Raw genomic sequence first — 26,500 nt, 5'->3', positions numbered from 1 at the left:
AGGAACAGCTTTCTTTCCACTGAAGATTCGCGCAAGCCGTGCCCCACAGGGCAGCGTCTCCTGGCGGCTTTGACTCAAGGGCGTTGGCACGGGCACCCCCATCTTTCTTCTTTCCTCAGGAGCCCATTGTACCGTTGGCTGTGCCCCTGTACCTTCAGCACCCAGGCACCAAGGGGAGCCGTTTTTCATACCAAACCACCAGTGAAAACAGGAAGTGATGAAGCAAAATTCACCCTGCATCTGCACTGAGTGACTTCTCTTTCTTTTTCTGTCATTCCTCATTAGGTATAGACACGTGTGGCCGTTTACGCTGTAGGATCCTCATTCCCACTGGCTTTGAACATTTTGGGGACTTACAATGCCGCCACCCGCGGACATCGTCAAGGTGGCCATAGAATGGCCGGGCGCCTACCCCAAACTCATGGAAATTGATCAGGTTAGTAACGTGACAGCATTGGGTGTCTATTTTCAGTTTCCTTTCTATACTGGAATTTTCATAGACTTTGGATAGCTCACTCTTCTCCCTTTCTCTCTCTAGCTGTGTTGAAAAATCTATGCAATAATAGTTGCAATGTGCTTGATTTCTGTAGCACATACAGTGATGGATAGGGTTTTTATACTCTTCCAGCATCCACTTGGATTGTGTCAATACAGGATTTGTGTCTGAAGCTAGGAAGGAGGTGGGAGGGACAAGTGGATCGGGCCCTGGGCAGTTGACACAGTGGAGGCTGCCCCATCCCTGCCTTGCCAGGACACATGAATATGTGCAGATTGTTGGAACACAGGCAAGACAAAACTTAATTTTTAAAATCCCTTTTTTTTCATTTTTTGCAGAAGCAGCCAAATGCATTGGTACTTTGTTATATTAATAGCTTTATAATGAAATTAGTATAGAGGGGTTCAGTCTTGGATTTCAGTCAATTGTAATTTTTATTTTTAGTGTAAAATTCACTATGTGTCTAGCATATTGTCTGCCATGTAGTAAATACCCAACAAATGTTTATTGAATTAAAAAATATCAAGAAGACTTATAAAAGTGGCTTGACCCATAAAGGCATCCTTTAACTTGAATCTTGAGAATTGTATGGTGTGATTCTCATGCACTATTTGATTATAGGTTATCTCAGAATGGTTACTTTTGTCCTCACTTTATTGTAGTCACTCTAGAGCAAATGATTTAAGGAATAAAAGGTTGAGACCTATTATATACTTACAGGTTTCATAATGTATATAGTATACGGTTCTAGATGGCTTTCTACATTTTCAAAATTACAATAACCACGGCAACTCCAATCTTTATGTTCTCCATACTATTTTACAATTATGATTTACAATTTTTTTCCTGGTCAGATTTTATTATCTGGTGACAGATCAATGCGAGAGTTATATGGAATTGTGCGAATCCAAAGGAATCATTAAAATGAATTATACGGGTCAGCTCAGAATTAATTGAACTTAAACTCAAATGTAAGAAAGGGTAAATTTTTGGGATTTTTGTCAAAAAAGCTGTTATCAGACCACACATCATTGTCATTTTAACTGCTCTCTGAGGTAGTTTTCTACTGACTCAAGAAGGAACCTATACAAACAGAGAAAAGTAGAGATGCCTAATAGTTTCGGATACATTTGAGTCAGGCAACAGATGCTTATCTGCTTTCATATGTGGTTTGAGATGCTAGTTAAAATTTACCTTAAGAAAATGTTTGGAGATACTCGGTGCAGACTAAATGTAGTTTGGATTAGGTTTGGCCACAGCCTAAGAGACTAGTGGCTTCAGTGAGATGGAAGTTGGTCTCACACACGTGTAGAGAGGTCCTGAATGCCCTGCAGTGGCATGCACTGGGGCCCTCTGTCTTGTTGCATTGCCCTTCTCAATCTGTGGAGCTTTGGACCACATGCTTGGGCATCACCCAAAAGCACATTAGAAATGCAGAATCTCTGGTCTTATTCCAGACCTCCTGACCCAAGTCTACATTTTAACAAGATCTCCAGGGTATCCCTGTGTGTAGTTCAATCTGAGACGTGCTGAGCTGGATACCTGGTGCCCAAGCCCGGGTACTAATCAGAATTACCCAGGCACTTATTCGAAATAACTATTTTCAGTGGTCCCATCCCAAGAGACTCTAATTTAGTGGTTCTGGTAAACTATTTAATTTTGATTCTGCCATGGTCAGTGCAGTTTGGGAACCTCTGCTTTAAGACAGCAGCTCTTGATAGACAGTCCTCCTCCTTACCTGTGAGGTTAGTGTAGTGTTCTCTGCCTTTGGAGATGGCCTTTGCTATGTGTGTGTTTTAATATATATATTTTTAAATTATCTGTTTATTTTGGAATAATTTTAGATTTACAGAAAATTACAAAGATTGTATATGCTTACATTTATACCCTATTTCCAGTTTCCCCTTATGTTAATATCTTAATCTTGGTACATTAGTCAAAACTAAGAAATTGACATTGGTACATTACATTAACATAACTACCAACTTTATTTGGATTTCACCGGATTTTCCGCTAATGTCCTTTTTCTGTTCGAGGATCCAATCCAGGGATACGAATTGTCACGTTTCCTCAGTCTCCTTCCGTTTTGAACAATTTCTCAGTCTTTCCTTGTTTTTCATGGCCTGATAGCTTTGACAAGTAATTTTATGTTGATACAATTTTAAACACACAAAAATTGCCAGGATAGTACAAAGAACTCTGTACCTACTTTTTCTGAACCATTTGATGGAGCCCTGGAAGCACCATCCCCCTTCACCCCTGAACACTCAGTGTGTATGTCCCTAAGATTGTAGCCATTCTCTTACATAATGATCACAGTACATTTATAAAACCAGAAATAAATTGAATACTGGTATAATGCTATCGTCAAATTCACAGTTCGTAATCCATATTCAAATTCCATCCGTTGTCCCAATAAGATCCTCTATAGCTATTTTCTCTCTGGTGTAATATCCTGTCCAGGATCATGTACTATGTTTATTGTCAGGTCTCTTTGATCTCCATTGATCTTTAGAAATTTCTCAGTCTTTATCTTTTGTGACCTTGACATTTTTGTAGAGTACAGGACAGCTATTTTAGAAAAAGTCTTCAGTTTGGGGTTCTCTCACATATCCTGCTGATCAGATTCGAGTTTTGTATTTTTGGCAGAAATGTAGAGAAATGATGTGTCCTTTTTGGCTCATCATATCAAGAGGTACATGGTGTTGCATTGCCTAATTCTTGATAATTATTCTGGTTTTACAGATGACAAGTGTAAACAGTTGGTTAAATTATAGGCCTCCTATTAATCACATATGGAAACCTAGACGGGCAATTAGGAACCCAGTTCCTAATTGCCCTGCAGTTGCTGGAATTACAATGAGACTTATGGAAGTGTTGCTGTCAGATGTTGTTTCTTGATTGAATCAGAAGTTGGCACAAGAATTAGAAGTATGTTTTCACATGCAATGAAGAGTAGAAGAAATGATTATTACTTGGGTTTTCTCCTAATCTTCTACCTTGTTCAGTAAAGATCACATAACCTGCCTCTCTCCCATAGCATGTTAGCTTCATTTAGAAAGCTCTTTGCTTCTTTTTAGCCTGGATAGCTGCTATTTCACTAAAAGCCGTTTCCAAAAGTTGGGTTAAGCACGGCTGCTCTATTGTCTCCCAAAATTTTGGGTGCCCCTCCACTTATCACATTGTATTGTCCTTGTCTATCAACTGAACCCAGTGGTCCTCAACCTTGACTGTGTACAAGAAGCATCCAGGGAGCTTGTACAAAATGCATATACCAGCTTGTGCAAAATGCAGCCCCAGCTGCAGAGATTGTGATTCTGTTGGCCAGGGGCGGGGCCTTTCATCTGCATCTGTGATAAGCACCAGATGAATCTAATCCAAGGGCTTCCACAGTTTGAGAAGCAGTCATTAGACTGGGAACTGCCTGTCTTTGAGTGTTGTTTCTCCTTGCCTGGTGAACAGTCCTTAAAATGAAAAGATATTTCATGAATGAATAACTGGGAGGCGGTGCTTCCTGAGTAGTGATTATCTTATCAGGTGCTCAATTCTGCTCAGCCACCCTCCATCAGTGCCTGGAGTTTTCAGAGGGACGTCTGCCCATGATGGACTTGTTTATCTTCTTTCTAAATATTTAGGAGAAAATTCTGTGTTTCCACTCAGCAGGAAAAATCCCCAGGAGCTTCTTACACATGGACTTTGCTGTATCACAGGAAGGTCTCAAAAGAATTATCAACTCACTGGTTCCTGACTCCTGCTCTCGCCTTCACAATGTATTGTTGAGTTTCAAGCTCGGGGAGCCGCTTGAGGCTGAGGATGCTTGTTGTCTGGATATATCAAGGCTCCTGCATCCACTGTTCTTGTTAACCTATTATGTCCTGAATAATGTATTTGTTTCTCGGTCAAGAGTCTGGAATCCCAAACACTTCAATAAGCAGCATCTTGTAAGAGGCAGTGGGCTCCAAGGACATTTAAACCTGGATGTGAGCACTTGTTTTAGTTCCTTCAGCTGCTATAACAAAGTACCTTAAACTGGGCAATTTATGAACAACAGAAATTTATTGTTCACAGTTCTGGAGGCTGGGAAGTCCAAGATCAAGGCACCAGTGGATGTGGTGTGTGATGAGGGCTTGTTCCTCACAAATGGTGCCTTGTATGTTTCCCCACAGGCAAAAGGGGCAAACAGGCTCTGTCAAGCATGTTTTTATACCACCACCATGGGGGCCAGGTTTCAAACAGATGAATTTTGGGGAGACACAAACATTCAGACCATAGCAGTCCTGGAGCCCTGCTTTCTGTGAAAGGCTCAGTTAGCCTTGAGCCTCAGTTTCTTTGGGATAATAATTTGCTACTTTGATGGTCCTTGTGAAGATTAAATAAATCATGTGAAAAGAATGTAGCATGTTGCATAGCTTAGAGTGATTCCTCAATAAAAGCAGCCATTATTAGCTAGATTAGAAAATTAGGTACTCTGGTTTTCCTTTTCACCTGCACTTCCATTGTGAACATTTGCCCTCTGTTCTCATTCTTTCTCTGCCTAACTTTTTCAATGTTTAGGAAGGAGAAAAAATTAAAAGATAAGTGGGAGGCATCCTCTGGTAATAAAGAGGTGTCCTAATTGGACACATAGCCAATTTGTGCTATGGAATATTCACTGGCTCCCTAGTACTCTGTGATTTTTTTTTTCCATCTTGGCCACTCACCATTTCTGAGCAGCAGCTTTTCTGTTCCCTGCATAAACTCTTCAAGCCTCCAGTATTTCTTGTCTCTGCCCTGCCCCCTCAGGCCTTGCTTTTCAAGGAAGACACAGACCAGAAAGCTACCACTTCTGTCTTTGCCTAGAACTTCTTGGCCTACATATTTGCATGGCATCACAGACTACCTGATGCCTTTGTCTCCTGCCTTCCTGTTTTGTTTTGCTTTTTCTACTGCTAGCAGAGAAGGGAAGAGGTGGTCCCAATTTGTTTCCAGTGCTTTCAGCTTATCCCAACCCCCAATGCTCCACATAGGTGGTTTTTTTTTTTTTATACTTTAAGTTTTAGGGTACATGTGCACAACGTGCGGGTGAGTTACATATGTATACATGTGCCTTGTTAGTGTGCTGCACCCATTAACTCGTCATTTAACATTAGGTATATCTCCTAATGCTATCCCTCCCCCCTTCCCTTACCCCACAAGAGGACCCGGTGTGTGATGTTCCCCTTCCTGTGTCCATGTGTTCTCATTGTTCAATTCCCACCTATGAGTGAGAACATGCAGTGTTTGGTTTTCTGTCCCTGCGATAGTTTGCTGAGAATGGATCCAAAGGACATGAACTCATCATTTTTTATGGCTGCATAGTATTCCATGGTGTATATGTGCCACATTTTCTTAATCCAGTCTATCATTGTTAGACATTTGGCTTGGTTCCAAGTCTTTGCTATTGTGAATAGTGCCGCAATAAACATACGTGTGCATGTGTCTTTAAAGCAGCATGATTTATAATCCTCTGGGTATATACCCAGTAATGAGATTGTGGGGTCAAATGATATTAGCCCATCCTTTCTACCCTACCTGGGGCTTTGTCCCAGCCATGTTCTCTTCTCTCATTCTTTTCTTCTTCTCTGTCTTCAACAGTGAACTCTTCTGTTTTCACCTTGGAAAATCCTCCCCTTGACCTAGTAACTCTCTTTTGGTAGTATTTTATTCTGTTTTTCCATTCCAAGCTTATTTAAATGTTACCAGTATATGCAATCTATGTTGTTCCATGCTTATTTTAATCTTTGCATGAACAACAATTTACCTCTCTACAGGGCTCCCCTTTTTGGTGGCACCTCTGCCTTGGTTGTCCTCACCCTCTCGGTTACGCTCGGCAAAGCTGCCCATTCTCATCTTCTTGAAACTCTCCCTTCCTTCCTCTAGCTTCAGTGCCTGAGATTCTTCCTCCCTGTTTGATTCATCTGGGATTGTTTCCTTCCTGGTTCCTCTTCTTTCTAGATCAGTTCCAACCTCAGTGCTAAGCCCTCTGGTCTGTGTGTTCACTGTCGACACTCTTTGTCTTAGAGTCCATGTTCGCTCATGACGTTAAAGTTTCACCTCTGCCTACATACATAACAGCAGTTCCCATCACCGGCGTAGCCTGCCAGCTAACCACTAGTTTCATTTCTCTGTTGGGTGGATATATGATTCCCCTCTCTAACTTCAGTTGTCTACAGACGAGACAAATGGTTAGTGAAACTGCCCATATGTTAACCTGAAGAAAGGAGTCTCACAGGTATTACCAACTTTTTGAGGTTATATCATGTAGAGGGGGGACCATTAGATATGTTCTTTTTTTTTTTCCTTGACGCAGGGTCTCACCGTGTCACTCAGGCTGGAGTACAATGGCTCAATCAAAGCTCACTGCAACCTCTAATTCTGGGCTCAAGATATCCTCCTGCCTCAGCCTCTCGAGTAGCTGAGATTACAGGTGTGCACCACCATGACTGGCTAGTCTTTGTATTTTTAGTAGTGATGGGGTTTTGCCATGTTGCCCAGGCTGGTCTCGAACTCCTGGACTTAAGCGATCCTCCCACCTCAGCCTCCCAAAGTGCTGGGATTACAGTCCATGAACCACCACAGTGCCCTGCCTAGATGTGTTCTTTATGGCCCAAGTATAGGAACTCCATCCTATTTGTGCTAGGAGAGACATTTCACCTTCACTCAAGAAAAGCCAGCACGGGCCATCTCATCAGGCGAGGGGATCCATCATCTCTACCAAGTGTGCATCAGACAAATGCTTGGAGATGTTCTGAGCATATTCAGGCCCAAAAAGGGCAATGGGAAGAGATACATAGTTTTCAACCTTAGTTCTGCTTCTCAAATGGCTTGGGGCAGAGGGGTGGCTGCTGAGGGCTTCTGGGCACTCCTCGCTCACTCCTGCTGCAGCACCTTTGTATTGTCCCATTTTCATTTGCGTATGATTTGGGGAAAGATTTTGTTTGAAAAAAGTTTATCAGTTTAAAAAAATAGACATGGATGATTCTTGAGCTTTCTGGTATTCCTGAAACTTCAGTCAGATTCTTTAGGGTGGCTTTGCATCCTTCCATATTTTTCATAAGCATTGTCCCTGGGCCAAGGTAGTGTCTGCAGGCACTGTATGTGATTCCCAGGTACCCCTCCGTTTTATAGAAGCTGCTCCTTTAGACGCACGTTCCCGCACATTCATGGTCTTTTTTCATCTCTTGCCGTTTCCTTCTAAAAGTATGCCACCTTGAATGCCCCCTGCCTTCTCCCAGCTCTCTACTGCTTTAAATCCTGGCTTTGCTAAGCACTGCAGAGAGCCTCCTTTGTACTCAAACCTTTTCTGATCGCATTATAATGCAGTCTTTTCTCCAGTTTTCTAATTTCTTATATCATTTTCTTTGCCTGTAGCTTTTATTTGCAGTTAATATATTTCACACGTAACGTAATTTACATTTTTCTTTTTTCATGCTCACTTCTCTTGAAATAGATTATAAGCTCTTGGAGGTCAGCCTGTGGCTTACATACATTTGTATCCTTTGGTTCATCACATTGATCTCCATTACTGTGTGTGTACAATAGGTTTCAATTCTGAACAGTGAAGATAAGAATAAAACACTGGTGGTCTTCATTCTCCAAACAGAAAAATTATAATAGCACGCCTACCCCAGTATATTGGGAAGGGGTTAGTTCCCTAAAAGAAATACAGATGCATGTGTTTTAGGTAAGTGTGATTGCCTGCAGTTTTTCAACTACCATATTTCTATAGCATATTTAAGATATAATTCCATATGCATAAATTTGATTTACACAAGACCTTTGAAAAGCTCATTGAGTAAAACCCATTTGAGTTTTTGTACTTGACATGGAATTTTGCTCGTTAGTAGTAGTAATAATAACAGCAAGCACCACACACTATGTGGCAGGCAGTAGAAGGCCTTGCACGTGGGATTTCATCACCTTACTACAGCCTTCAAGATCGGCTTAGGCTCCCTGCTTCATAGTTATTCAAAGGTTCATTAACTTGCCCAAGATTACTCAGCTAGGAAGGTACTGATTTGAATCCAGCACTGTATAACACCAAAACCCAGGCAGTTTTTTGGTTTTTTTCTTGATGTTGAGATGGAGTTTTGCTCTTGTTGCCCCGGCTGGAGTGCGATGGTGCAATCCTGGCTCACTGCAACCTCCGTCTCCCGGGTTCAAGCGATTCTCCTGCCTCAGCCTCCCGAGTAGCTGGGATTACAGATGCCCGCCACCATGCCTGGCTTATTTTTGTATTTTTAGTAGAGACAGGGTTTCATCATGTTGGCCAGGCTTAGACATTGCCAAATGTCTCTTGGGCGGTGGACAGAGTCTCCTCCTGTTGAGAATGGACTAGGTCAGGGGCTCCTGAGCTTGCTTCTGTATCAGAATCACTCATGAAACATGTTGAAAATACACAGAGGATCATTGTGTAGTGATTCAAGGTTCAGGGATCCTTGTTTTTATGAAGCTCCCCTGGTGATGCTCATGCTGTTGGACCTACATTTGAAAACATTGTTGTGAAGCCCTTGAAATTTATCACTCTCCCTGCAGGAGCTACCTTTGGCTCCCACGGTAACTTTTAGTGAGTCCTTTAAAGGTAGTGCCTCAATTTATCCATGAGGGAAATGGTCCTAAAAATTCTTAGCCTCTCCTTTACAGAGAGTACAAACATAGTTTTAAGAGCTCATTTTGCTCCAATTAAGAAAGCTGTAATAAAGACTGTGATACTGCACCATTGCTTTCATACCGTCATAATAGGTGAAATGACATTGGTAGAGGAATAGACATCCTTCATCTGATTTTTGCAACTTTTAGATTTGGTAATGTAACAGTTATTTCTTAAACTTCCTTTAAAATGAAGTGACTGGGGTACTTACTTTTCTGGTTTTAGCTCTCTTTTCTTGTGTGAGAGAGTCTATATAACCTCATAAAATCTTAAAAATTTGCCAAGTTTTTGAAGAAAAACACAGCAAACATATCTCTCCCTTTAACTGAGCTGAGTTTAATTGAGCAAGAATGAACTCTGGCATTCTCCTTTTCCTTCAGCAAATGAAATGCAGATTTTTAGTTTGCTCTGTAGGTGGGTGCTGGTGGGATTCTCTTCTGTTCTACTTCCTTCCACAACACTGCCACTCTGAGAAGTTTGGGCAACTCAGGACACTCTTGTATTAACTAAGTTTTCTTAAGACTTGATGACTAAGACCTCTGACATTTCTAGAACCTTTTGTGAATGTTATACTTTGTGCTTATTTTCCTGTTATGTCAACAGGTTAATTGTGGCAGGGTATCTAAATATGTGGATTTCAGTGTTGAGAAGGAACTCTGGGTACCCAGGAACAAACAGCTTGTACTTTAAGAGTATGTAGACCAATGTGCAGTGTGTCCAGAACTCCAAGGAAATGAGAGCAGCCTCTAGCAAATAAAATATGTGCTTTTCTAGTTTCTTGTTCCTAGCTTTGCATCAAATGCATTCATGGGTCAATGGCATCACCATCATGCTTAACCCCCATCCCCACAATCTCCATAGCCCCTCAAATAGCAAGTCCTGTAAAATCAGCCTCCTAAGTGGGCTTGAGTCCATCCACCCTTTTTCCGTCCTAGCCGCCACTGCTGTAGCTTATTTCCCCTAGGTGGCTTCAGTAGCATAACAGCTGGCTGCCAGGCCACGCTTCTTCCTTCCCCTCCAATCCATTCCCCTAGGCCTAACATTCTGCACTGGCTTCCATTGCACTAGAATAGAATCCAGACGTCCTTGCTGTGTTGGCAGGGCCCCCTGCCCCCAGCTCTTGCCAGTGCACTGCCTTGCTTAGTGCCACTCTGGAGTTCCCCAACGCCACCGAGTTCTCATCATATGCAAACATTTTCTCCTTTCACAAACACAAATTTCTTCCTACTTCCAAGTCTTTAAAAATGTGATTTTCTCTTAACTAGAAATTATCCTCCTCAGTTCTCTGCATGTCTAACACCTGTTTATTCTTCCATCCCAGATGAAGTGTAAGTTCCTTAGACCTTTCTCTAAGGCCTTTTCTGACTCTTCAGACCGGATGAGGGTGCTTGCTGTGTAGAACATGTAACATCCCACAGGGCTCCACTTGTCAGCATTGTAATCACTACGTGATGCTCTGCATGGGCCAAGTATGTCCCCAGCGCCAGCATAGGGCCTGCACGTGGTAAACTCATAAGGAGTGTTCAGTAAAGGAAATAAGTGATATTTATACTTTTTCTGTCTATTGATACAGACAATAATACATGAACAGGAATGACTATGGTGAAGGCATTCCTTGCCTTGTTTGCACCATGTATTCTAAATACATTATTACATTTTATAAATTGGCTTTAGGAAAATCTTTGTGTGTCTTTCCATCAAAGCCATCTGTAGTTAAAAGATAATCAGTGACTTTGAGACAAACCAGCTCAAAATGATGATGGATGAATCCTTACTCTGGGACAAACTCGTGGCGATCTGTTTGGATTGATCAGCCTCATCATCATGAGATGCTCATAATTTCCGGCTGTCATTTCTTCGTTGACCACCCTGACCTGTATAAACAACCATCCATCTGCCTGTCTGCCTTGCTCATCTACATGGCTCTTGTACCTCAAACTCAGCATATTCAAAACAGTCCTTGTTGTTCCTCCCACCTCAAACCCATACAGTTTTGCTTTTCTTCATGTTTTCCTTTTCTTGGTGACAGATGTGAACTACACCCAGTTTGCTCAAGCTGACACCATCTTGTGTCTTTTAGACTCTTTTTTTCTCCCTCATCTTTTTATCCAATCAGTCATCACAGAAAACTGTCTGCATCTGGTCTCGGTCACATCTGCTGCTGCCACCCTCTCTGGACCTCTTCCTTCTGGTCAGTGTGGAGGAGTACACAGAGCAGGAGAGAGCTTAAACATCGGTGTGTGTTGAGTATCCTCAAAGCACTTCAAAAGAGAGAGCATAATATCTACACAAACAGGAGATTATGAGGACAAAGCAAATGGGTATAAATTCTGAACAGGTGTATGTGAGAAAGAGCCAATTAGACATCTTATAAGTGAAAAATGCAGTAGTCACTGGGCGTGGTGGCTCACGCCTGTAATTTCAGCCCTTTGGGAGGCTGAGGCGGGCAGATCATGAGGTCAGGAGATCGAGACCATCCTGGCTAACACGGTGAAACCCTGTCTCTACTAAAAATACAAAAAAAAAAAAAAAAAAAAAAAAGCCAGGCGTGGCGGCTGGCGCCTGTAGTCCCAGCTACTTGGGAGGCTGAGGCAGGAGAATGGTGTGAACCTGGGAGGCAGAGCTTGCAGTGAGCCGAGATTGCACCACCGCACTCCAGCTTGGGCGACAGAGCGAGACTGTGTCTCAAAAAAAAAAAAAAGAAAGAAAGAAAAATGCAGTAGTTTTTCCCTTATCTGTGGGTTTGCTTTCCCCAACCAACTACAGTCTGAAAATGTTAAATGGAAAATTCCAGAAGTAAACAACTCATAAGTTTTAAATTGTGCACTGTTCAGTGTACTGTGATAAAATCTTGCATTATCCTGCTTTGTCCCTCCAGGACTTGCAGCACCCCTTTGTCCAGCATATGCACGCTATAGACACTTCCCATTTGTTAGTCACTTAGTAGCCATTTCAGTTATCAGATCAACTATCATGGTATGGCAGCACTTGTGTCCATATGGCCCTTATTTTACTTAATAATGGCTTCAAAATGTAAGACTAGTGATGCTGGCATTTCAGATATACCCAAGAGAAGCTTCCTTTAAGTGAAAAGGTGAAAGGTCTAGATTTACTAGGGAAGGAAAAAAAATAGTTGCTAAGATCTATGGTAAGAATGAATCTTCTTTCTGTGAAATTGTGAGGAAGAAAAATAATTCATGCTCGTTTTGCTCTCAAACCTCAAAGTGCAAAAGTTAGGGCCACAGTGTATGAGAAATGCTTAGTTAAGACCAAAGAGGCATAAAATTTGGGGGTGGAAGATATGAAGAGAAACATATTCTGATTGATGGCAGTCAGGTTCAGTACTATCTGAGGTTTCAGACATCCACTGGAGGTCTTGGAACATATGCCCCTCAAATAAAGGAGGGACTACTGTATATGTTAATAAAATGAAAAAAAAAAAAAAAACAAAAACCAACAGCAGAAAGATAAAACAATAAAACACAGAGTAACTCTAGAGTGGATTTGGCTAAAGAGAGAATTGGTTAATTGAAGGTTGAAAACAAGGAATTCATTCAGAACATGGCTCAAAAGAGAAGGGAATGAAAAATATTAATACAAATGCTAAGCTGTGTTGAAAAGGATAAATTAAGAAGCTATAATCTATGTCTAATTGGCAGTTCCACTAATAAGGAAATGAATGTTGGAGACAAAATATGTAAAGAGCTTCTGGCTAATGTCATGCTTCTCTGGAATTAAAGGGAAATCTGACAGTGAGAAAGAACAGGGGCTCTGGATTTGGCCACTTGGGTCTGTGAGGCTCTCCCATCAGAAGCCATGTGGACTTTAATACCGTGTCCAAGGGAGTAGAAAATGGAAGATTTCTAAGCAGGGGAGTGACGTGGTTAGTTGTACTTTTAGAAGGTGCCAATTGGAGAATTGTTTTTTGAGGGCAAAATGGAAAATGAGAGGCTAGATTGCTCTTGCAGTAGCCCAATCAAGAAACAACTATGCCATGAACTGGGACAGTGATAGGGAGACACAAGTTAGGTATGTGTCCCCGTTGTGACATATGGGAAGACTAATTTGACAGAAAATTGATGATTGATTATGTGTGTGGGGTAAGGCAGAGTAAAGTGCTAAGGGCAGTTCTAAGATTTCTGGTATGAACAACTGGAAGGATCTTGGTGACACCTGCCAAGATAGAAAACATCTGTAGAGGACTGTTTAGGTGGACTCGCATTCCTCATGGACACCTTACAGAGGGGTACAGGCAATTGTTCAGGTGTCAGCATATCTCCTTTCATATTTCCTTCGGGTTTTGATACACTGGCCAGTTTTCCCATTTAACTTCTCTCAACCCCAGTGCAATCCCCTGTCATTTGAGATTGCACACCTGATTATGCTACTCCCCTGTCTAAAAACCCACATGGGTCCAAACCTTTAAGAGTTGTCATAGTTCAGACTCACTAAAAGAGAGAATTGTAAATATTCTCACCACAAAGAAATGATAAATATTTGAGATGATGGGTATGCTAATTACTCTGATTTGATCATTCCACAATGTACACATGTATCAAAATATCACTTTATACCCCATAAATATGCAGTTATTATTTGTCAATTATAACTAAAATAAAACTAAAAGAGTTGTCTATAGGAATTAGGCATTTTTTCCTCTATCTTGCCTTTTGAGCCACTGTCTCATCTTTCATTTGTGTGACATTATCAGCTCCTCCATATGCAAAGAGGGTCATCCATTTTGCTCTGCCTTTGCATTTGCTGTATCTTCAACCCAAAATGCCTTCGGAAATCCAGATAGCACTGACTTGTGCTTGCTCCCCTGTACCCACAGGCAGAATAAAGAGGACAGCTTTGAGAGTCACTCCGGATTGCATTGGCAGGACAGGAAACAAACAACAATATGAAGGAGAGAGGGAAGGTGTAGTGTTGATTCCAAGTTTATATTCTGACAAACTAGAAGAAGATGAATAAAAGTTGAAAACTGGGAAAGAGAGTTTTGGGGTAAGATTTGAGTTTGAGGTTATGAAAGGATATGCATTCAGGTTGAAATGATCTGAGACAGAAAGGACTACAGAGAAGTTGGGGTTGGAGATGGTGATTTGGGCATCCAGAGTGAGCTTGAGCAGAGAGGCTCTCCTGGTTGGTATCAAACGTTCCAGTGTTAATTTAGGATTTTATAATTTATGCATGAGGAAGGATCATCTACTATTCATATGGTGATGCTAAAACATTGCACTTCAAATAAGATTTCTCCTGAACTTCCTATGTGCCAGGAACCAAGGCACCCAGCTCCAGAACCCACTCCACAGGTGTTAGCTCTGAGCACTTGGGCTTGTCGTTCATGGTTTTGAGGACTTGGTAGATTTGAGATGGAGTTAAAGGGTAAGGATTGTGGAATTGTACAGGTCTGTGTTCAAATTCTGACTCTCTTCCATGTGCTGTGAGGCTTTGAGCAAGTTACACAGCATCTTTTTTTTTTTTTTTTTTTTTTTTTTTGTGGCAGGGTCTCCCTATGTTGCCCAGAGCTGGAGTGCAGTGGCATGATCCTGGCTCACTGCAGCCTTGACCTTCTGGGTTCAAGTGATCCTCTCACTTCAGCCTCCCAAGTAGCTGGGACCACAGGCATGCACCACTATACTCGGCTAACTTTTTGTATTTTTTGTAGAGATGAGGTTTTGCCATGTGGCCAGGCTGGTCTCGAACTCTTGAGCTCAAGTGATCTGCGCACCTAGGCCTCCCAAAGTGTTGGGATTACAGGCATGAGCCACTGTGCCTGGCCAAATTACGTAACGTTTTAAGAATCCCTCATATGGTTTGCTCATTAGTGAAATACACTTAGTAATATCATCTGGTAGGGAGTATACGGTAGTCACTCAAAAAACAGTAGCTGTTGCTACACTGTATCATAATTAGAAAGGCTGGCCAAGTGATGACAGTAAAAGAAGACAGTAAAGTCTGGGTTGATGATATATTGAAGGTAGGGGTGAAGAATGTGAGATTGTCATTATTGTTTGCATAGTTTAGATCCTTCCTGAAAATCCTGTGTTACTATTCTTCAGGGCTGTAGGTTCTGCCTGAGGTTGCCACCATTAACTTAATGGGACATTTTTTGAGACTCAGAAGCCATGTCCCTCCACTACCTGCTGGCAGATGTCTCATCATGTCCATTGCCACTCAAGAAAGGAGGATGAATTGCCATTAGTACATCCACTCAAAAGCACGCAGACCAACTAGTAGCAAAGAGAGACAAGAAGTACAAGAAAAAAATAAAAAAATTAAATGAGAAACATGAACTAATTTCATACTTTTTTGGTCACTTGTTCCTTTCAGTGTTCTTTTGACTGCTGTCTTACTTTCAATCTCAGGTTCCTTGCCATTGATAAACCTTCATAGTCCTGTGTGGAAATTGAGCCTGAACCCTACTTTGCCTTCAGGGCTTATTGGCTTTCTCATATCTACTCTCCTAGCCTGATAACATCCTATCCATTGGAGCTGACAGTCATTTCTGTTTATCCTATTGAATCTATCTGAATTTTTATTTTTAAGCTATGCACATAAATACAGTTAATTTTACAAAGGTGAACTTGACACACATAAATGAATTATTTCACATGGGTGAAGGTAAGCAGACCATAAGGCCTGAATTGATTCTCCCTGTGAATCATTCATTTCCACATGAAAGGAAACACTTGATTACAAAGGCATGGTGGAGTGCAGTGGCCTTCTGTGTGTCTAGAGTCATCTGGAAGTACTTGGAAAAGACTGATATTAAGGAAGTTTGAAGACAATATGGGAATTAGGAAAGTAGTTGTTGTTGCTGTCAGATATAAGGAAATTGGGGAAAAACCTTGTTCTTGATATCCATAGCAACATTGATATGTAACAATATTCACTAAAATAATCAGGAACTAGGAGAATCACAAAAGATTATAATTGATCTAAGTAGTCCTTTATTTTTGCATTGTTCATCTCTATAGTTCTGTCATTATCTAAAGTTGCAGTTTCCCTTCCAATTGAAGGGAAATACAATGTCTGCTGAGCAGAAGCATGTTAGAATATCTAAAGGAGAAGGTAGGTCTACTTGTCTTTAACCTGTTAATACATTCAACATAATTATTTCTATCTTTGCTTATCTTCATAGTTTAGTGATTTTTATGACAGACTGTACTTTATCCTGGTAAAATCTAATACCTAATTTGTTTCATGAAGCTTGAAACAAGACACTTTTGGTAAACCATTTAACTGTTTTTTTGAAATGAATCATCATTTGTCAAGAAAAAGGTGGCAGAGTATCATCTTTCATTTTTTTTTTTTTTTTTTTTGAGATGGAGTCTTGCTCTGTTGCCCAGGCTGGAATGCAGTGGTGCGATCTCGGCTCACTGCAGCCTCTGCCTCCCAGGTTCCAGTGATTCTCCTGCCTCAGCCCTCTGGGTAGCTGGGATTACAGGCGCACCCCACCACGCCCGGCTAATTTTTGTATTTTTAGTAAAGACGGAGTTTCACCGTGTGGGCGAGGCTGGTCTCGAACTTCTGACCTCAGGTGATCTGCCTGCCTTGGCCTTCCAAAGTGCTGGGGTTACAGGTGTGAGCCACCGTGCCCGGCCCATCTTTCAGTTTTTAAAATTAATGTGACCCATGGTTTTACTACTGTGGAGAGGTTGCTGTAAGCCCCCTTTGTCATTTTTGATAATTGCTTGAATCTTGGGTCTGTTATTCACACAGCAACTGTTGTCAGAATACTTGCTTTCCAAGAAACAGCTGAATTTGCCTCAGGAAAGTGGGGCTTTGTCGTTACCTTTCAGATTCATCAGGCTGTTATTAGGAAGATAGGGTATGGACACAGCCTTTTCAAAACACATCTGATTCCTCCATACAAAAGTAGATGGCTCAGAAGCGTGGAGAGTGGTGGTAGGATCATTGGAAGAAGAGTAGAACTGTTAAAAAGTGATTGGTGTCATTGACACAATGTCACGAGGCGCCCCTGGGAGCTAGATGGCTTATTGTACATTAAAGTTCCTTCAAGTCACATTGTACACGTTGTAGTCAACATGCTATCCTCTCTCAGTGGTGTCCTGACATTTGAAAACTAGATTTCTTTTCTTCCTGGGCCAACATTACTAATAACTGCAGAGCAGAATATGTTCAATGAATTTCTATCTATAAAAGCAAAGTAAAATCCCAAAGTAAAATCCCAAGTGCTGTGCTGTACCACCTCAAAGTGTTAGAATAAAGCATCTGTCAGGTAGTTTTTTTTTTAAGCACTGGAGAAATGCTTTTTAATAGTCTAGGACCAAAAACTTTAAGTCTTTGTGGAAAAGCATTTTGCAGTTAGCGGGCCATGAGGCTATCGCTGGACAGAAGGGTGGAGGAGCAGTGGGGACCGGGGACCGCTTCTGTCCTCTGCTTGCTGTGATCCATCTTTAGCTGCTCCCCTGAGCCTCCATGGCAGTCAGGAAGAGACCAGAAAAAGAATCTAAAAGTCTGGAAACAGAAGATGGGTTTTTAATCAATGTTCATTAACTGCATGCCTTTCCAGGCCCAGCAGCCACGCGCCTGGGAGGGGACAGTGTCCCACAGGCAGTCTCTGCCACCAAAGTAAGTGCCATACAGGTGGCAAAACACAAGAAGATGAATTTAAGAATAAACAGCAGGATGCGGCAAGTGCCAAAGGCAGCATCGGGGGCTGGAGTCACTTTAAGGAAGAAGGAGGAATTGGATTTTCATTCATTTATTCACTCAATTTCTTTAACCAGCATTTTTTTTAAAGTATGTGTGAAGTGTCCAAGGGATGTAAGTTAATAAAAGAAGCTATCTGTAGATAACGTTATGTAATGCCCTACTATGTACCAGGTGCTGTTTCAAGGATTTTACACCATTATCTCAATTAATCTTCATAACGGGAAGAGAAAACAGAAGCACTGAGAGAAGTAACAAGCCCAGGTTCCAAAGCCAGGGACTGCAGAAGCCGTCCCTGGAAGTCCTCTAAAGTCATTGATGGCCAGGTGCGGTGCTTATGCCTGTAATCCCAGCACTTTGGAAGGCCAATGTGGGAGAATTGCTTGAGGCTAGGAGTTCAAGAACAGCCTGGGTACTATAGCAAGACCCTGTCTCTACAAAAAGTAAACCAGCCAGGTGTGGTGGTGCACACCTCTAGTCTCAGCTACTCAGGAGGCTAAGACAGGAGAATCCCTTACACCCAGGAGGTTGAGGCTGCAGTGAGCCAAGATCATAACACTGCACTCCAGCCTTTGTGACGGAGTGAGACCCTGTCTCAAATAAATAAATAATAAAGTCATCCAAGAGCTCATAGTTGGGGGGAAGATAGAGAAAAACACGTAGTCAATAAAAATTCATCATTCTAAAACCTTTTCTCGTGTCTGTTCACTTGATACCACCTCATGAACATTTTCCCCATGTCATTAGAAACATTTGAAATGAATAAACTTGATGGAAGCAGCCTTTTTTTTCTGGGTGATGCCCATTTTGAGGCAGGCAGAGGCCGGAGAAGTGGATGTCAGAGCTGAGAACGGCAGCCCATGCTCCATAGTGGCTAAAACAGGTGTGTGGGCACATGGCTTGGGGTGCTGCCAGCCTCAGCAGGCCAGTGTCAAGGCAGAAATGTGGGCAGCAACAGACTTGAGCTCTCCAAGGTGAGCATTTGGGCTTAGTAAAGTCCCCAAGCCAGGTGCCTTGGCCAACAGACAGGAACAGGTGGCTGCGCAGCCAGGGCCTGCCAGTGCTCATCAGAGGCGGGGCAGGGAGGGGCTCTGATGAGGGCTGACAGCTGGGGGGGTCTCCTGGGAAGGTGCTTCCAGGAAGGCTGGACTGGCCATCTCCTAAGTAAACAGCCAAGGACTCCCCTGGTGGCTGGGTCTCCAGTGCCTTAAAGGAACATGTACTCTGAGTGAGAGAGTGATCATATTTTTTTTAAGAGATCAAGAAGAGGCAAAAGAGAATTGTTGAGTAAGAAAGAAAGAAGTGTTAAATTTAAAAGGGTGGCAGGGCATCCTTGTGATCCGTGGATCCGCATAACGGGTTATGCAGGACTAAACCTAGAAGATGGCTCAGAGGGGAGACATGGATTTAGAAATTAGTGGTACCAGCATTGTATTATGGGCAAAGGAAAAAGAATATAGAAGGGAAAGCAAAAGACCAATACTCACTTTAAGGAATAGAGAGAGAGAGAGATTGAAAATCAGCTGGTAGAGAATTTGGCCATTTTCAATAATCTAGCTTTTGTTTTTTTCCTCTGCCTCCTGGGTCCAAGCAATTCTCCTGCCTCAGCCTCCCTAGTAGCTGGGATTACAGGCGCCTGCCACACCCAGCTAATTTTTGTAATTTAGTAGAGACAGAGTTTTACCATGTTGCTCAGCCTGGTCTCAAAACTCTTGACCTCAAGTGATCCACCTGGCTTGGCCTCCTAAAGTGCTAGGCTTACAGGCATGAGCCATCGCGTCCATCCTTAAATCTAACTTACGTTACAAAAATTGGCAATAAATTTTCTTGTGTAGGAAATTTACTTTGTGGACTTACTGTCTTTAGTAAAGTAACAAAGGAACTCTTTTAGAGAAAAAGAATTAAGATAAAAAGAGGAATACATCCTTAATAAGAAAAGCTACTCCTTGAATGTAGCTATTGACACATGGTACTTTGCCAGTCAGATTCATATGGAAAGGCATACTTCATTTAACAAATAACGATATTTTTGCAAATGTTAAAATTTCCCCGGAATATACTATAAAGTGAAGAAAGACTTTGATATGCTGCAAGATGACCTCACTGTTGGGAAGGGGAATGGGGAAAAGAATGTGGGGTCAGGACCTCCGTGCTTATGGGCCTTGATCCCCGCACATAGAAATGTGGTAACTGCCTAATCCTCTAGGTTATTCTGAAAAAATTCCTGCTTTTGTTTTTCAGCTCACTGTTGAGTCTGAGAAGGCAGTTTTGATCATCCAAACAAAAAGCTTAAGATATTTAGTGATGATTTGTATAAATTATGGAAACATACTGAAGCAGTTAAAATAATTTAGCCTCAATACTAATTTTTTTTCGAGACAGAGCCTGGCTCTGTCACCCAGGCTGGAGTGTAGTGGTACTATCTTGGCACGGTGGTACTATCTCGGCTCACTGCGACCTCTGCTTCCTGGGCTCAAGCAGTCCTCCCACCTCAGCCTCCCAAGTAGCTGTTACTATAGGCGCACGCCACCGTGCCTGGCTAATTTTTGTATTTTTGTATTTTTTTTTTTTTGGAGAGAGAGTTTTACTGTTGTCGCCCAGGCTGGAGTGCAGTAGCGTGGTCTCAGCTCACTGCAACCTCTGCCTCCCAGATTCAAGCGATTTTTCTGCCTGCCTCAGCTTCCCAAGTCAATAGGAGTATAGGTCCCCACCACCATGCCTGGCTAATTTTTTGTATTTTTAGTAGAGATGGGGTTTCACCATGTTGGCCAGGCTGGTCTCGAACTCCTGACCTCAGGTGATCCATCTGCCTTGGCCTCCCAATGTGCTGGGATTACAGGCGTGAGCCACCACATCCAGCCTTTAATTTTTATATTTTTTGTAGAGATGAGGTTTTGCCATGTTGCCTAGGCTGGTCTCAAACTTCTGAGCTCAAACTATCCACCTGCCTTGGCCTCCCAAAGTGCTGGGATAACAGGCATGGGCCACCACGTCCAGCCCAAATATTTTCCAATAGAGTACAGAAGTTAATTCTTAGGGCCAGGTGTGGTGGCTCATGCCTGTAATCTCAGCACTTTGGAAGGCCAAGGCGGGCGGATCATGAGGTCAGGAGTTCGAGATCAGTCTGGCCAACATAGTGAAACCCCGTCTCTACTAAAAATACAAAAATTAGCCGACTGTGGTGGTGCATGCCTGTAGTCCCAGCTACTGGGGAGGCTGAGGCAGGAGAATCACTTGAACTCGGGAGGCGGGGAGGTTGCAGTGAGCCGAGATCATGCCACTGCACATCAACCTGGGCGACAACGGGAGACTCCGTCTACAAAAAAAAAAAAAAAAAAAGGGAGTTACTTTTTAGTTCCTTTTGGGCTTATGGAGTTATAGGGAGAAGAATCAAGCAGTTTCACCATTTTGAACTAAATTAATTTTTCTCCTGGGGCTTTTCTTTTTTCTTTTCTGTGTTTTTTTTTTTTTTTTTTTTTTTGAGACGGAGTCTCGCTCTGTCGCCCAGGCTAGAGTGCAGTGGCGCGATCTCGGCTCACTGCAAGCTCTGCCTCCCGGGTTCACGCCATTCTCCTGCCTCAGCCTCCCGAGTAGCTGGGACTACAGGCGCCCGCCACCACGCCCGGCTAATTTTTTGTATTTTTAGTAGAGACGGGGTTTCAACGTGTTAGCCAGGATGGTCTCGATCTCCTGACCTCATGATCTGCCTGCCTTGGCCTCCCAAAGTGCTGGGATTACAAGCGTGAACCACCGCGCCCGGCCTCCTAGGGCTTTTCTTTCAATGAAATGAAAAGCAAATTATTCAGCAGGTCTACAGAAAGGTATTAATATATTATGCATATCACTCTACTCTCAGGTCTTGGAGAATTGGACAGATAGACGTACCTTACGTAACCTTTTGGGCAAATGTTAACTAAAAAGTCCATAAGGCAGAGCTGGCGTTTGGCTTGGAATTTACTGGTCAGGCAATGAGCTCATGTCAGACAGAGGGCTTTCTATAGGAAATGAGAACAAACAAGGATACCAGGCTAGTGTTTTCAAGATACTTGGGGTATCTTGGTCAGTCTTGTCTGCTTATGAGAGTAGAAGGCTCACCTCTTTGGTCATGCTTACTGATGGTGATACTTGTTTGATTGGTATCTGATTTATCATCTGTTGAATTACATTCTTTACCAGTGCTCTTCCAAGCCATGAATTGCCTAATTCCTACATGAATCATTCTGCATAGGGAGTAGTGACAGCTTTCAGTGTCTAACAGCTTATGGCCAGCGGCTGCTCACAGTCACCCAGCAGTGGTAGGAAATGGGAAACGTGCTGGTTAATCCAGGCTATCATTAAAAATAGTTGGCTTTTTTTTTGTTGTTGTTGTTTTTTAAAGGAAAGTTCGTGAATGTATAGATTTTTTTCATTTAGCAGAGGTGTATTGAGTCTTCTATTAGATCCTATTCACACCTACATACTGTGGTAACTAGTACTGAGGGGTGGGGAAGGCTACAGAAATGAATTAAGATGCCTTGTTCTCAAGGCACAGAGAGATAAGATAGATATGTAGAGTCCTCAGAAGTTATTAATTTAATGTGCTAAGTACACAGAGGGAGTAATTACATCTATTTAGGGAGATAAGGGGGCATCTGATTAGAGGAAGTGGCTTTGACATGGATATTAAATGGTAAGTAAGAGTTCCTTGTTAGAGTTGGAACAGAAAGAAGGAGAGGGCCATTTCAACAAAGCAAATGGCATGAGCGAAAGTGTGGAGATGGGATTTTTTTTGTTTGTTTTTTTTTGGTGACTCACCATAAAGATCCAGAAGCATGGGGAACGTGTACAGAATAGTAGAATTACAGAGACCAGATTGTGGATGGCTTTGGCTGACAAGCTAAGGGACTGACACTTTTTTTTTTTTTCTTTTGAGACAGAGTCTTGCTCTGTCGCCAGGCTGGACTGCAGTGGCGCTTGATCTCAGCTCACTGCAACCTCCACCTCCTGGATTCAAGTAATTCTCCTGCCTCAGGCTCCCGAGTAGCTGGAACTACAGGCATGGGCCACCACGCCCAGCTAATTGTTTTATTTATTTATTTATTTATTTTGTATTTTAGTAGAGACAGGGTTTCACCATTTCTGGCCAGAATGGTCTCAATCTCCTGACCTCATGATCCGCCCACCTCCGCCTCCCAAAGTGCTGGGATTACAGGCGTGAGCCACCACACTCAGCTGGGACTTACACTTTTATTGGAGCAAACGAGTAATATGAGCAAAGTTTGTGGGGAAAGTCTAATTTTGTGTATTTATAGTTGACATGGGGATTGGAGAAAAAAAAATTGGAGATGTGGAGACTTATCTGCAGGGACCTGGTGATGGGATCTTTAGAACAAAGGTGGTAGGAAAGGTCTGGAAAGATAAAAAGGGAGAGAGGTTGTGGAAAAAGTAATGATGAGACTTAGTGTCTTGTAAATGTGTATGTCACAGAATGTATTAAGGAAGAAAGAGAAGACAAGGACAAGTGCGCTAGAAATGTGCCTCAAAGATCTGCTGAAAGTAGGCAAGTTGAGTGTAGGAACTGATGGAAGGTACGATTTTGGGTTGATTCGCTAGGGAAGCAGTTGATTGGAAATTCATGGCAAATAGTTATTAATGATGGGCTGGTACTCAGGAAAGGGTGCTGGGTCAGAGGAAGCAGAATTAAGGGTGATGAGATTGGGGTGTACGCTCAAAGATCTATTTGATGGCAGGAGTTGGAATGAGGAGAGTCAGGAGTTCAGAAGAAGAGTTAGGCGGTGAGAAGCAATGCTGTGGACATCACAGAGGAAACAGCTACATAACCTGTTAGCACCTTATATCTGACGAGTGAAGACATAAAGGTTAACGAGACTCCTGGGCAGTAGTGGTGCCATAATGAGGGCAGAGAAGTCGTGGCAGAATCAGGTGTGGGATCTGAGGGATGTGTGCTACCGTTGGGTAGATTGAGGGGTAGGGAATGTGAAAGTGATGATTTTTGTTTCCACTTTTAATAAGATACCTGCAGGAGAGTTAAAATGTTCTGTCTAACAGACTGTTAGAGATTTGCAAGAGAGTGTTTGGGGCTACAGCTGTAGACTTAGGACAGTTGAAGAGAATGAGATCCATGAGGAACTGACTGATTAAATAAAAGCAGAAAAGAGGAGAAAAGAAATCTGGAATTAGAGAGCTACAGGTAAAAGAGCAACTATGAAGGATTTGTTGGCCTTCATTGAAGGATTAGTTATATGTGTAGGAGAATGAAGAAAATATTGCGCTATATCATAGAAGCTCTGGAAAGGGGGTTTCAAAAAGAAGGAAGTAGTAACAGTGTCAAATAAGGCAGACAGGAAAAGGAAAGTAAGAGCGGTGAAAAGGTTATTGGAATTAGTTTTTGGGTGGTGAGGGCTAATGTTTGATTGGGGTAGATGGAAGAATGGAGGGGCCCACCATTATGTAACACTCATTTTGATTGGCTAGGCTAACCTATGGGTGTTCACTCAACTATAATTCCTTTTCCTCTGTGGTTTAGTTTTTCTTTCATCTTTCTCTGTTAAGTCTCTAAGCTTTGTGCATCTGTGGTCTTTATTCCTTTCATATATCCAACTTCATTATGTTCTAGGTATAGTAGTACCCTAGAGACCTCTGTCTTTTAAAACTTGATTCTCTATCTATGAATCAGACCTGAATTGAAATCCAAGTAATTCCTCTGAGACTTCAGTCTCTAAGTCTAAATCTGGGAGCAGTTGCTTTTGATGCCTTCTCCTACCTCAGCAAAACCTTCTTGGCCTGACTTTTTGTTTCAATGTAATTTAAGACTAAACCTGGCTCCGTTATTTATGTTTCATTTTTGAGGGTGCATGAAGTGAAATTTGGGGAGATTCTCTGATAAGTAATCACAGATCGATAGCCTACAGGGATCTCTGGCAGCTGGAAGGGCAAAATTCTTGTCTTATGGAAATAAGTTTTGTTTCTGAAGTTCCTTTGTCATTTGGTTGAGCGAACACATTTGTTCCTCAGCTCACAGCAAGAGCCATAAACAGTGGACAGCTTCTTGCAAAGGCCTAGGACTTATTTAACATGTAACTACAGTAGAACCCAATTGCCATTGTCATCTTATTCTAGAGGACAGATTCAGGATATAAGGAATACCCCCACCATCTTTCTGCTCCTCAGTAATTCTAGGTTTCCTTTTCTCTCCAACTGCGTTCATTTATTTTTTAACTTTTGTGCGTACTTAGTAGGTATATGTATTTGTGGGTTACATGAAATGTTTTGACACAGGCATGGAATATATAATAATTTTATTGTGGAAAATGACGTATCTATCCCGTCAAGCATTTATCCTTTGTGTTACAAACAATCCAGTTATACCGTTTTAGTTATTTTAAAATGTGCAATTAAATTATTGACTATAGTCACCCTGTTGTGCTACCAAATACTAGGTCTTATCATTCTTTGTTTTTTTTTGGAACTCATTAACCATCCCCACCTCTCCCACAAACCCTGCCACTACCCTTCACAGCTTCTGGTAACCATTCTTCTACTGTCTATCTCCATGAGTTCAATTGTTTTGATTTTTCGATCCCACAAATAAATGAGAACATGTGATGTTTGTCTTTCTGTGCCTGGCTTATTTCACTTAACATAATGGCTTCCAGTTCCATCCATGTTATTGCAAATGACAGGATCTCATTCTTTTTATGGCTGAATACTTCACTGTGTATATGTTCCACATTTTCTTTATCCATTCATCTGTTGATGGACTCTTAGATTGCTTTCAAATCTTGGATATTGTGAATAGTGCTGCAACAAACACCTCCAAGTGTGTTTATAGTTGTAGGCAAAGACAGACATTCTTCTGCACACGTGGTAGTGAATGTGCTCGTAGAGGATTGAGCTCCAGTGGGAGAGAGTTCACTGGAGGGACACCGTACGCTGAACTGGGCCTTTAGCAGGGGTTAGGGAGGCCCTTGGAGAGGACTATACAAACGGTGTTCAGAATTCACCAATGGAGCAGGCATAGATAGCATCACGTCCAAGGGTGAGGATGCAAGGAGGAAATGGAGCCCTTTCAGGTGTCCTAATCCTTTTTTGAAGTCTTTTGCCCTTTGTATTAATTTAATATAATTAATATAATTTAATTTTTATAACAGCCTGAGGGGTAGGTAGAACCTATTGCCATTTTACAGATAAACTAACTGGGGTTCAGCAAATGAAGAAAATTGCAGGTTACTTACACTGCAAACAAGTTGATAGAGCTTGGATTTGAACTGATCTATTGGATTCAGAATCTCTTCGCAGATACCACATTGCCCTTCATATAGACAGGAGTAAAACCTGCTTATATGTAGACAGCTTTTTTATGGTTTTGTATCTGAAAATCCAGGACTATGTATTGTCCATCTCTGATTTCTCATCTTCTCTTCCTCATTCATTTCTTGTCTGTGATTTGTTCTTTGGGTTGACATGATACTCCCCATCCTAGAGACAGACAGGGTCTTGTTTGCATCCAAAACAGGAAGAGTTTCCACATCTCTGGGAGAGCTGGTGTGTCTCTCTGCTGCATTCCTTCTATCTTGGGGGCAGGCGGAGCACAAGTGTGGCTGTTAGGCGCAACAGAACAGCTGTAGTCACCCGCCAGTTGACACCAGGGCACATGG

At 42.1% G+C, this 26,500-nt stretch overlaps 1 protein-coding gene across 18 annotated transcripts in view; it reads left to right on the top strand.

Annotated features, from left to right (window-relative positions):
- The window catches only part of ELMO1 (engulfment and cell motility 1), a 589,252-nt gene that overhangs the window by 106,055 nt on the left and 456,697 nt on the right, over positions 1-26,500 (top strand). For all 18 annotated transcript variants that reach the window (XR_010158837.1, XR_010158836.1, XR_001719198.4 and 15 more), the window contains one exon: positions 286-436. Coding sequence is in view for 12 of the 18 variants with exons in the window: in XM_003950985.6 (XP_003951034.1) it covers positions 359-436 (78 nt within the window). In the remaining 6 variants the exon portion in view is untranslated. The remainder of the gene's footprint in view (positions 1-285; positions 437-26,500) is intronic.

This window comes from Pan troglodytes, chromosome 6 (assembly GCF_028858775.2).
Source record: "Pan troglodytes isolate AG18354 chromosome 6, NHGRI_mPanTro3-v2.0_pri, whole genome shotgun sequence".
NCBI lineage: Eukaryota > Metazoa > Chordata > Mammalia > Primates > Hominidae > Pan > Pan troglodytes.
This window is presented reverse-complemented; position numbering and strand designations above follow the sequence as displayed.